Below are 12,545 nucleotides of genomic sequence, written 5' to 3' on the forward strand. Positions count from 1 at the left end.
CTCACCCCCCCCTTCTCCCTCACCCCCCCCCTTCTCCCTCACCCCCCCCCCCCTTCTCCCTCACCCCCCCCCCCTCTCCTCACCCCCCCCCCCCCTTCTCCCTCACCCCCCCCCCCCTTCTCCCTCACCCCCCCCCCCTTCTCCCTCACCCCCCCCCCCCCCTTCTCCCTCACCCCCCCCCCTTCTCCCTCACCCCCCCTTCTCCCTCACCCCCCCTTCTCCCTCACCCCCCCCTTCTCCCTCACCCCCCCCCTTCTCCCTCACCCCCCCCCTTCTCCCTCACCCCCCCCTTCTCCCTCACCCCCCCTTCTCCCTCACCCCCCCCTTCTCCCTCACCCCCCCCCTCTCCCTCACCCCCCCTCTCCCTCAACCCCCCTCTCCCTCACCCCCCCTCTCCCCCCCTCTCCCTCACCCCCCTCTCCTCACCCCCCCTCTCCCTCACCCCCCTCTCCCTCACCCCCCTCTCCCTCACCCCCCCTCTCCCTCACCCCCCCTCTCCCTCACCCCCCCTCTCCCTCACCCCCCCTCTCCCTCACCCCCCCTCTCCCTCACCCCCCCCTCTGCAAACCCCCCTCACACCCCTCTGCCTACCCCTTCCCTCACCTCACCCCCCTGCCTACCCCTTCCCTCACCTCACCCCCTGCACCCCTCTCCCTACCCCTTCCCTTCTCTCGCACCCCTCTGATTACCCCTTCCTGTACCCCATCCTCTGCACCACTCTCCCTTCCCCTTCCCTCACCCTTCCCCTTCCCTCACCCCATCCTCTTCCCTCACCCCATCCTCTTCCCTCACCCCATCCTCTTCCCTCACCCCATCCTCTTCCCTCACCCCATCCTCTTCCCTCACCCCATCCTCTTCCCTCTTACTGTGCCTCGATCACCAACCTCTGCGTCTACCCTCAGCCCATCTCTATCTTCCCCGCCTTCGCCCCCTCTCTCGCTCCACTCTCACCGCCCTCTTCTCCTACCCTCATTCTACTTCTATATTCACTCCTCATGCCCCCTATCATTACCTCTCTTAAGCCTTTCCCTCTACCCTTGCCTATTTCCCCCCGCCTCCATCTGTGCTGACTCCTCTTATCCAAGGTCGCCCCTCCCTCCCAATGCTCCCTCCTCCCTCCTACCCTCACACATCTCTCTCTTTTAATTTTCATAAAACTCAAGCTGTAGATACTAAGTGCGGATGTCTCAGTTTCCAATTAATCTACAAATGAGGCGCTAAGAACAACCCTTCCTAACCTTTAAAAGTTCAAACACTGACAAACCAGCAACTAAAGAAATAGAAGCACAAAGTGGATTGAGTTACCTCGGCTGCGAGATCTGGATCGCCAGGAATTGGCTGCATGTGGCCTAATTAGAACTCCCCAGTACTTTGGTGAAGCACTGGTGGGGTTTCCTAACACTCCAGGAATTAACGATTAATCTCTTGGACACTGCTCCAAACATTTGGAGGAGAGATCATGTAGCATTTAAAAAAAAAGAATTCTTTCATCATTTTTATTTACTAGTTCTAAAAATGGGTAAAATATGGCTGTTTGGATGATTCTTGAACATCCATCAATCAGGCAATGGAGCGTTCCTTTCCAATTGGCTAGGAAGGAAGGCATGTGTTGGTCATCCAAGAGCAGTAGTTTAAAAAAAATTCATTCATGGGATGTGGGCGTTGCTGGCAAGATTAACATTTATTGCCCATCTCAAATTACCTCAAGAAGATGGTCGTGAGCCGCCTTCTTGAACCGCTGCAGTCCGTGTGATGAAGGTACTACCACAGTGCTGTTGGGGAGGGAGTTCCAGGATTTGACCCAGCAGCGATGAAGGAATAGCGATTTATTTCCAAGTCTGGATGGTGTGTTACTTGGAGGGAACTTGCAGGTGATGGTGTTCCCATGTGCCTGCTGCCCTTGTCCTTCTAGTTGCTAGAGGTCGCGGGTTTGGGAGGTGCTGCCGAAGAAGCCTTGGCGAGTTGCTGCAGTGCATCTTGTAGATGGTACACACTGCAGCCACGGTGCGCCGGTGATGGAGGGAGTGAATGTTTAAGGTGGTGGATGGGGTGCCAATCAAGCGGGCTGCTTTGTCCTGGATAGTGTCGAGCTTCTTGAGTGTTGTTGGAGCTGCACACATCCACGTAATTGGAGAGTATTCCATCACACTCCTGACTTGTGCCTTGTAGATGGTGGAAAGGCTTTGGGGAGTCAGGAGGTGAGACACTCACCACAAAATACCCAGCCTCTGAACTGCTCTTGTTGCCACAGTGATGGTTATGCTATTCAATCAAGGGGAGGTGGTTAGACTCTCTCTTGATGGAGCAGCTGAAGATGGTTGGGCCTAGGACTGAGGAACACATGCAGCGATGTTCTGGAGCTGTGATGATTGGCCTCCAACAACCACAACCATCTTCCTTTGTGCTCCAGCCAGTGGAGAATTTTCCCCCTGATTCCCATTGACTTCATTTACTCGGGATCCTTGAAGCCACACTCGGTCAAAGGCTGCCTTGATGTCAAGGGCAGTCACTCTCGCCTCACCTCTGGAATTCAGTCCGGCCGGAAAGCTGGCGCACCTATCTTTTTTTAAAAGAATTTTTACCACTGTTTCGGAAGAGGTCCCCGCTTTCGCGATATTCACCTTTGTCTTTTAGAAACATAGAAACATAGAAAATAGGTGCAGGAGTAGGCCATTTGGCCCTTCGAGCCTGCACCGCCATTCAATGAGTTCATGGCTGAACATGCAACTTCAGTACCCCATTCCTGCTATAGAAACATAGAAAATAGTTTTTGAATCGGCCAGGAATTCGGTCATAAAGCGGGGGGGAAAGTGCGGCGGTAAGTGCTGGTGAGTGGCGGAAGTGTGTGGAAAGTATTTTTATCTAAGCTGATACCATACGGTATTTGTGTGCCTTTTGATTAAAATGGAGTCCTGGCCCTTCCAGAACTTTCTGCATTTTAGCAGTCAGCTTGCATAAACAGCTAAACCTGGTTTGAGATGGCTGATGGCCATCAGACAGCTAGGAGACAAGTCATGCTGAGACAAGTACCCCCCCATGGTGCTCTCCTATTGTCTACACTACAGGAGTTCCATGTCACCCCACCCTTATCTTCTAGCCATTATCTCTTTCCGAGACCTCATCCATTTGATGCAAACAGATAAACTGACCAGGAAATTGGAACAATCCTGACACAATACAAGACAGGTGATAGCCCATTACCTATGACTCATGGAGTAATGGCCGTTTGGCTTTCTGATAACCCTGACAAAAGGAAATATCTGGATACCATGTCAGGACCAGGATATAGTAATTAACTCTTTATCTGTATTCACTGACTGTGAGACAGAGCAATACACAGGGAGAGGCCAGAACTTTGGTTTTACTGTATAAATATCTTGTTAAACTGAACCATTTCGGAGGTGTTCACTTAGCCCTTGACTGAGTGTGACCTACCCCTTGCGAGCAAGTAAAGAAAAGAAACTTCTACCGGAGCTGTAAGTGTCGGAGTCATTCTTTTCGGAGGTCGAGATTTCGACAAGTGGAGACATAACGGATTCTCCGGCGTTGTCACTCAGCAGCCGAGCGGTGGTGACGTCATTGCGTCAAGTATCTCGCCTCCGTTAAAGGGGAGAGAATCAACCATCAGTCGTGATCGGACACTGGACCACCAGGGAGGGTTTCGGCCGAGCCAGCAGCCTGCCACCCAAGAGTGGGTGTCAGGCTGCCTGTTGGCAGCCCGGCCGAACCCGGGGGGGCACAATAGTCCGGCCAACATGAAAGTCGGCTGGCAAAAGAAATAAAATGGTGTCTGCAGCAATGGACCCTCGCCTCTAATGGCCGCCGCACAGCCAGGGCAGAGAGAGAGAGCACACGAGGTGCACCGACAGAAAACTGTTCGATGCACCACTCGGCAACAATAAGATTTGCTTGCTGCTACAACTGTACAGGGTATTGGTGAGGCCTCACCTTGAGTACTGTGTACAGTTTTGGTCTCCGTATTTAAGGAAGGATATACTTGCATTGGAGGCTGTTCAGAGAAGGTTCACTAGGTTGATTCCGGAGATGAGGGGGTTGACTTATGAAGATAGCTACAATAGGTTGGGCCTCTACACATTGGAGTTCAAAAGAATGAGAGGTGATCTTATTGAAACATGTAAAATAATGAGGGGGCTCGAAAAGGTGGATGCACAGAGGATATTTCCACTCATAGGGGAAACTAAAACTAGGGGACATAGTCTTAGAATAAGGGGCCGCCCATTTAAAACTGAGATGAGAAGGAATTTCTTCTCAGAGGGTTGTAAACCTGTGGAATTCTCTGCCCCAGAGAGCTGTGGAGGCTGGGTCATTGAATATATTAAGGCAGAGATAGACAGATTTTTGAGCGATAAGGGAGCGAAGGGTTATGGGGAGCGGGCGGGGAAGTGGAGCTGAGTCCATGATCAGATCAGCCATGATCTTATTGAATGGCAGGGCTGGCTCGAGGTGCCAAATGACCTACTCCTGCTCCTATTTCTTACCTTCTTAAATTTTGCGGGAGGTGGGGACCGCCAGAAGGACCCCCGAGCTGAATTTAGCTTGTGCCGGCCACTCGACCAGGCAGTAACGGGCCTTATTGGGGAGCTGAATTTCGGCCCCCAGCTCTTTTGTCCATGTTTGGAACAAAACTGTAATGAGGTCTGGAGCCGAGTGGCCCAGGCAGAACCCGAACTGCGCATCGGTGAGCAGGTTATTGGTGAGTAAGTGCCGCTTGATAGCACTGTCGACGACACCTTCCATCAATTTGCTGATGATTAAGAGTAGACTGATGGATTGGATTTGTCCTGCTTTTTGTGGACCGGACATACCTGGACAGTTTTCCGCATTGTCGGGTGAATGCCAGTGTTGTAGCTGTACTGGAACAGCTAGAACAGAGGCGCGGCTAGTTCTGGAGCACAAGTCTTCAGCACGACAGCCGGGATGTTGTCGGGGCTCATAGCCTTTTCTGTATCCAGTGCACTCTGCCGTTTCTTGATAGCAAAGTGAATCGAATTGGCTGAAGACTGCTTCTGCGATAGGGGGGAATATCAGGAGGAGGCCGATATGGATCATGCACTCGGCACTTCTGGCTGCAGCCTTGTCTTTAGCATTCCTGTGCTGGACTCCTCCATCATTGAGGATGGGGATGATCATGGTGGTAGAGGTCGCGGGTTTGGGAGGTGCTGTCGAAGAAGCCTTGGCGAGTTGCTGCAGTGCATCTTGGAGGGAGTGAATGTTTAAGGTGGTGGATGGGATGCCAATCAAGCGGGCTGCTTTGTCCTGGATGGTGTCGAGCTTCTTGAGTGTTGTTGGAGCTGCACTCATCCAGGCAAGTGGAGCGTATTCCATCACACTCCTGACTTGTGCCTTGTGGAAAGGTTTTGGAGAGCCAGGCAGTGAGTGTGAGGTCAGGGCGCTTGGCGGCGTTTCAAGTGTTGAAACCTCCAGGGTTACGTCCAGCCAGAATTGGCAACCCAGAGTATCGGTGGTTACAGGACAGTTACTTTTGGTGAAGCAATCAGAGTCTCACACGTTGGTACAATATTTAAAAGTGTATTTCTCTTCGGTATGAATCTTCCTATAGTGTTCACATACCGATACGCTAAATAAGATTGTGAAGGCAGCTGTATGCATTGTGAAGGATTTTTCTTTTTACAGTTATTCAGAACCGTGAAAGATGGGGAAAGTTCAGAAGAAGAAGATGACTTCCGATAAAGTACGGAAGACAAAATCCACGCGAGATGTCAAGACCAATCCGTTTGAGGTGAAAATAAACAAGCAGAAGTTCGATATTCTCGGCCGGAAGACAAAGCATGACCGGGGTCTGCCTGGAATATCTCGGTCCAAATCTATTAAACGGGTAAGAGATCATATTCTACACGACCTGTTGTATATGTCGCATATGTAATGCTGATCATAGAATCATACCGCACAGAAGGAGGACATTCGGCCCATCGTAGCAGCTCTCCAAGTAGTCCCACTTATCCTTGCTCTTTCCTCATAGCCTGGCAAATGTTTCCCTTTCAAGTATTTATTTAACAGTTACTATTGAATCTGCTTCCACCTTTCAGGCAGCGCATTCCAGATCATAACAGTTCTCTGCATAAAAAAAATTGTCATCTCACCTCTGGTTCTTTTGCCGATTATCTTCACTCTATTTCTTCTGGTTGCTGATCTGCCTGCCTGTGGAAACCGCTCCCTATCTACTCAAAACCTCATCATCATAGGCAGTCCCTTGAAACGAGGATGACTTGCTTTGACGCCAAAAAAGGATGAGCTCATAGGTGTTTCAATGAGGGACCTAATATTCCAGGTCCCGAGCTACATGTTGAAGGGTGGAAGATGCCTGTGGGGGGTTTTCTTAACATGTGGTGGCTGTTACACGCCAGCCACCACACGGGCTTGACAGAGCTAGGGCGTGGTCCAGTGGCAAGGATTAACCAAGACGACTGGAGACCTGCTCTGCTGCACGGGCCTAGTGTGCACACATATCGCCTCGCCTCTCCTGGGCCCCGATCACGTTGCTCCACGATCTCTCGCCGCTCCTTCGCCCCGACCTCGCCATTGCTGCTGTACCTGCCCACATTCCAATCACCGACCTGGACCTTGATGATGTCCAATCCCGTTGCCCTCTTCGCTGTCGTCACCCTCTTGCACCAGCTCGCGTTGTACCTTGCAGTGGCATGTCCTCCATGCTGCCCATGGCCGCCGCTTGCCGCTCCTTTTATGGCCCCAACCTGCCTCAAAACCTATCTTAATGTTGAATACGTCCTATTAAATCTCCCTTTAACCTTCTCTGCTCTAAGGAGAACAACTCCACAGTTTAATTGGCATATGTAACTGGTTATAACTGCCTTCAGTGTCTGTGCCAATGAATTGCCAAATAATGCAGGTTATGGGCTTTAGACAGTAGGTATCGTGCCCAGGTTTTCTTTCTTTTTTTAAAATAAATTCGTTGCCTGCCTGCCTGCCTTCGATTATGATGTGATCTCTGTCCCAGTCGTCAACAACAACTTGCATTTATATAGCGCCTTTAACGTCATAAAACACACCCAGGCACTTAAAGTCAGGAACAGGTCCAGCTCCCACTTGAAGGCCTGAAGCTGCCACCACACCAGCCGGCGGTGTATTCCGCAGGCTGGAGACCTATGTTTCATTTTGCACTTGCCGTTCTTTGCAGGAGTGGAGCCCCAGGTTTATCTCGGCAAGTTGACCACAAATCTTCAGCTCATCGATGCAGCCCCGATCTTTGTGTGACTTTTTAAAAAGTGTGATTCTGAAATACTGTATGGGAGTTCATAACAACTAGGGCAAGTAATTTGGTGCATCATTGACTTTCGGCAATAAGTCCCAGAAATTCTATTGTTCCTGGGTCACCGCGATTTGTTGCCCGCATACTGGGATGTTCCGCACAAAGTCTCGGAAGCAGGGAAGCTACCGATTTCTGATCAGTTTGTCGCCACAAATCACTCGCCCCGTTAATAACCCAAGGGTTATGATTTATTTTTTTAAAGTGATACTGTGCATAGTCTACGTGTTAATCTCTCTGCGGACTAACCGGAAAGATGGGCCAGAATTTTCTGGCGAATTTAATGCGCACACCGTTATTAGTGCGTAAATAACCCAGTAATTTGTGGTGAGGGAGCGATACCCCGTGGGTTGCTGGCCGACTTACGCTGCTCCGCCGTTAGTCTCATGAAACCAGGAGCTCGCCAACAACTTACCCGCGAGTTTCAAGAAATTGCTGCATTTGTGTTGGTAAAACAAATTAAATTTGCTGCCGAAAGTCGGGGCTGGTACTTAACAGCGTAATGTCCCTTTTAATGACGGGATTTATGTTTATGCAATGCCACTCAACCTCTCTGGCCCAGAAAAGGAACAATTGAAACTGTGGAGCCTCATTCCTACAGGTAGTAAATAGTTCTTAGAGATTTTTAAAATTTAAAAACTCTTTTTCTTACTTTTCCCTCCTATCTCTCCCTTCCCTCCCTCCCTTCCTTCCCTCCCTTCCTCCCCTTCCCACCCTCACTGTAATTCACCCAAATTTCTTCTCCTTCATTCCTGTTTCTTTCTCAATCCTTCAATCTCATTGGTTAAGGAGATACACTAAGGTCCCTGATGCCCCATTGACCTCACCGTTCCATTCCGTTCCGTTATCGGCTCTAGCCTCATGAAAACAGGAACTCACCATCAACTTCCCCGTGAGTTTCAAGAAATTGCTGCATTTGCGTTGGTAAAACAAATTAAACTTGCCACTGAAAGTCGGGACTGGTACTTAACAGCATAAGGTCCCTTTTAATGATGAGATTTATGTTTTTGCACTGCCACTCAACCTCTCTGGCCCTGTGGCACTATTCAGTGAACAGCAGGGAGGACTCCTCAATGCTTCAATTTGCAGTGGAAAAAATTTTCGCGGTAAAGAATGAAAGGAAAAAAATCTAACGAGCGGGGCATGCCACGAGATGCCCCGATCCGGCAAAATCTGGGCCATTAGTTTAAAAAAAAAGTGAAACTGTGCATATTCTACATGCTAACTTTCTCTCTCAATACAATCCTGGCTAAAAGAGAAACTTGCATTTATATAGTGCCTTTCACGACCTCAGGACGCCCGAATGCGCTATACAGTCAGTGAAGTACTTTTAAAGTGTAGTCACTGTTGTAATGTAACCAGAAAGACAACCATAGAATCATATAAACTTACAGCACAGAAGGAGGCCATTTAGCCCATCGTGCCTGTGCCGGCTCTTTGACATTAACAGAATGTTTGTGTGTGTGTGTATATAGGGGTAATTGAGTCAGCAAATTGTTGAATATTGCACTGTCGAGCAAAATTTAAGAGACTTTTATTATTCACTTGTCTTCCAGCGCACTGAGACTTTGCTGAAAGAGTACCGGGACAAGGGGAAAGCCAATACATTTGTTGACAAACGGTTCGGTGAATATGATACTGGGTTAACACCAGACGAGAAGATGGCAAAGCGATTCTCCCTGGAGCGGCAGGTAAAACTCTTCTGATTTAACAAGGGAAATGAAACGGCCCAATGAAAACGCTCCTAATCTGAGTTGTTTTTTTCCTCTTCGCTGGTCGCTCTGCACTCCCAGACCCGCTTTATTATAATCCATCATGGGATGGACTTTGATAGGTGTACAACAGTGGGTTGCACGCTCTCCTCCGAATGAGAAGGGCCACGAGTCCCATACCAGGGGTTCGAGTACGTGATCACTCCACTGCCGTACTCGAGGGAGGCTGGATTGTTGGAGATGTGTTGCTTCACACACGAGGCTTCAAACCGGGGTGCCAGTTTGCCTGTTCAAATGGATGCTAAAGATCCTATGACGCTATTCAGTGAAAAGCAGGGAGGACTCCTCAGTGCTACCAAAAGCAGATTTAGCCATTATTAGTTTGAACTAGGCAATTTTAAATGATCAGATAATTACATTATTTTCATCTCTAAATTCCCACTTTGCTATGCTTAATTAGTACCAAAAAAAAACTTAGAATTATCAGGCGTACATTTTAAATTGTCAGAAGTAGACGGTAATTGGTAATCTCATTGCCGCGTGTGTGATCTTGCTGTGCACAAATGTCATAAGAACGTAAGAAATAGGAGCAGGAATAGGCCATTTGGCCCCTCGTGCCTGCTCCGCCATTCAATAAGATCTTGGCTGATCTGGTCTTGGGCTCAGCTCCACTTCCCTGCCCTCTCCCCATAACCCTTCACTCCATTAACATTCAAAAACCTGTCTATCTCCACCTTAAATATATTCAGTGACCCAGCCTCCACAGCTCTCTGCGGCAGAGAATTCCACAGATTTACAACCCTCTGAGAGAAGAAATTCCTTCTCATCTCAGTTTTAAATGGGCGGCATCTTATTCTGAAACTATGCCCCCTAGTTTTAGATTCCCCCACGAGGGAAAACCTCTCTGCATCTACCTTGCGAGCCCCCTCAGTACCTTATTTGTTTCAATAAGATCACCTCTCATTCTTCTAAACTCCAAAGAGTGTAGGCGCAACCTGCTCAACCTTTCCTCATAAGTCAACTCCCTCATCTCCGAAATCAACCGAGTGAACCTTCTCTGAACTGCCTCCAATGCAAGTATATCTTTCCTTAAATACGGAGACCAAAAACTGTACGCAGTACTCCAGGTGTGGCCTCACCAATACCCTGTACAGTTGTAGCAGGACTTCCCTGCTTTTATACTCTATCCCCCTTGCAATAAAGGCCAACATTCCATTTGCCTTCCTGATCACTTGCTGTACCTGCACACTAACTTTTTGTGTTTCATGCACAAGGACCCCCAGGTCCCTTTGTACTGCAGCATTTTGTAATTTATCTCCATTTAAATAATTTGCTTTTTTTAATTTTTTCCTGCCAAAGTAGATAACCTCACACTTCCCCACTGTTAGATGCCTACCTATCTAACAACAGGCACTGTTAGGTAATCCATTGGGAATGAAGCACTGAGGTGTTTCCATGAGGTGTTGCAGGCACTAAATGCAAGTCCTTCTCGCAGCTTGACCCTCCGACCTCTCCCGCAGCTGCAATCTCCACCTCAGTGAGCGAAAGGCTAAATACTGTGGAGGCTGGAAATCTGAAATTTAAAAAAAAAAACACAGAAAAAAGGTAGAAATATTCAGGCAGCGCCTGTGCACAGAGGGAAGTGGGGTTAACATTTCAGGTTGATGGCCCTTCATCTGAGCTTAGAACACTGGGTGAGTCGGAATTCTACTGTCTGACTGTGATGCTCGGGATGCTGCAGAGGGTTCTGTCTGTCAGTCATTAATCCACCCGCCCCCTCCCACCCAGTCGATTCAAATGCTCCGTGGACCTGACCATTCAGTCACCGCGACGTCCCCCCCCCCCCCCAGATTGTGGGGAATTTGTATCCTTTGATTTTATGTGCTGCAACCGATAACTCCCTCTACAGCCCCGCCTGCCCCAATGCCTCGCCGTATATTACTTATGTAGATAGTTCCCCGGCCTCCCCATCTTAAATTCTAAATGGCGACTTAGATTTTTCATCATGTATGTCGGCAGTTCTGATGCAGCCCGCCTGGCGTGCATGCAGTTTTGTAATATTGTAATTTTGATGAGACGCTGGGTCGAAATCCTGGAGCTCCCTCCCTAACAGCACTGAGGGAGTACCTTCACCACACGGACTGCAGTGGTTCAAGAAGGCGGCTCACCACCACCTTCTCGAGGGCAATTAGGGATGGGCAATAAATGCTGGCCTGGCCAGTGACGCCCACATTCAAGGAATGAATTTTAAAAAAACCTTCTCGTGGCCATATTCTTGCAGTTGCCTTATTAATGGGATATTGTTCCACAGATGGCAGGCACCCTCAAATATCTCGTTCATGAGCACATTTTTGTTGTGTGAGCACTGGCAGGCTATTGACTATCGATGTCAGCAGATCCTATCCTCACTACACATAAAATATAAGATAAATAAAACATACACAGCAGGACTCAGTGGTCCATGGCTGATCTTTGCTTTTCCCTAATTAAAGGGAGGGGCTGGGCCGAGGGCGCGGCGGCAAGCAGAAGGGGGGTGGGAGGGGAGAGCGAGAGAGACGGGGGGGGGGGGGGGGCAGGGAGAGGGAGGGAGGGAGGGTGGGAGACAATGGCGGGGGGAAGAGAGAGAGAGAGACGGGTGGGGGGAGAGAGGGAGAGTGGGGGGGGGGGAGAGAGAGAGAGAGAGAGAGAGAGAGAGAGAGAGAGAGAGAGAGAGACTGGAGGGAGGAGGGAGGGAGAGAGAGACTGTGGGGGATGGGGAGAGGGAGGGAGAGAGAGATGGGGGTGGGGGGGGGAAGAGGGAGAGACTGGGGGGAGGGGGAGAGAGAGAGAGATGGGGGTGGGGGGGGAAAGAGAGAGAGATGGGGGTGGGGGGGAGAGAGAGAGATGGGGGTGGGGGGGGAGAGAGAGAGATGGGGGTGGGGGGGGAGAGAGAGAGATGGGGGTGGGGGGGGGAGAGAGAGATGGGGGTGGGGGGGGAGAGAGAGATGGGGGTGGGGGGGGAGAGAGAGAGATGGGGGTGGGGGGGGAGAGAGAGAGATGGGGGTGGGGGGGGAGAGAGAGAGATGGGGGTGGGGGGGTGGAGAGAGAGATGGGGTTGGGGGGAGAGAGAGATGGGGGTGGGGGGGGGAAAGAGGGAGAGACTGGGGGGAGGAGGGAGGGAGGGAGAGAGAGAGACTGGGGGAGGAGGGAGGGAGAGAGAGAGCGAGACTGGGGGAGGAGGGAGGGAGAGAGAGAGAGACTGGGGGGGGGCGAGGAGGGAGGGAGAGAGAGAGAGAGAGATTGTGGGGAGGGGGGGAGGAGAGAGAGACTGGCGGGGGGAGGAGGGAGAGAGAGAAAGACTGGGGGAGCGGGGAGGAGGGAGGGGGAGAGAGAGAGACTGGGGGGATGGCGAGGAGGGAGGGAGGGAGCGAGAGAGAGAGACTGTGGAGGGGGGTGGGGAGAGAGAGAGACTGTGGGTGGGGGGGGAGGAGGGAGAGAGAGAGAGAGAGACTGTGGGGAGGGAGGGAGAGAGAGAGGCTGGAGATAGA

General features: G+C 50.4%; 1 protein-coding gene across 1 annotated transcript in view; it reads left to right on the forward strand.

The window, feature by feature from the left end:
* Positions 1-12,545, forward strand: part of nop14 (NOP14 nucleolar protein homolog (yeast)) — a 62,667-nt gene that overhangs the window by 1,559 nt on the left and 48,563 nt on the right. Inside the window, exons 2-3 of the mRNA XM_070877764.1 lie at positions 5,656-5,857; positions 8,863-8,997. Of these exons, the coding sequence (XP_070733865.1) occupies positions 5,675-5,857; positions 8,863-8,997 (318 nt within the window). The 5' untranslated portion in view covers positions 5,656-5,674. The remainder of the gene's footprint in view (positions 1-5,655; positions 5,858-8,862; positions 8,998-12,545) is intronic.

Source organism: Pristiophorus japonicus, chromosome 1 (genome assembly GCF_044704955.1).
Source record: "Pristiophorus japonicus isolate sPriJap1 chromosome 1, sPriJap1.hap1, whole genome shotgun sequence".
Lineage (NCBI taxonomy): Eukaryota > Metazoa > Chordata > Chondrichthyes > Pristiophoridae > Pristiophorus > Pristiophorus japonicus.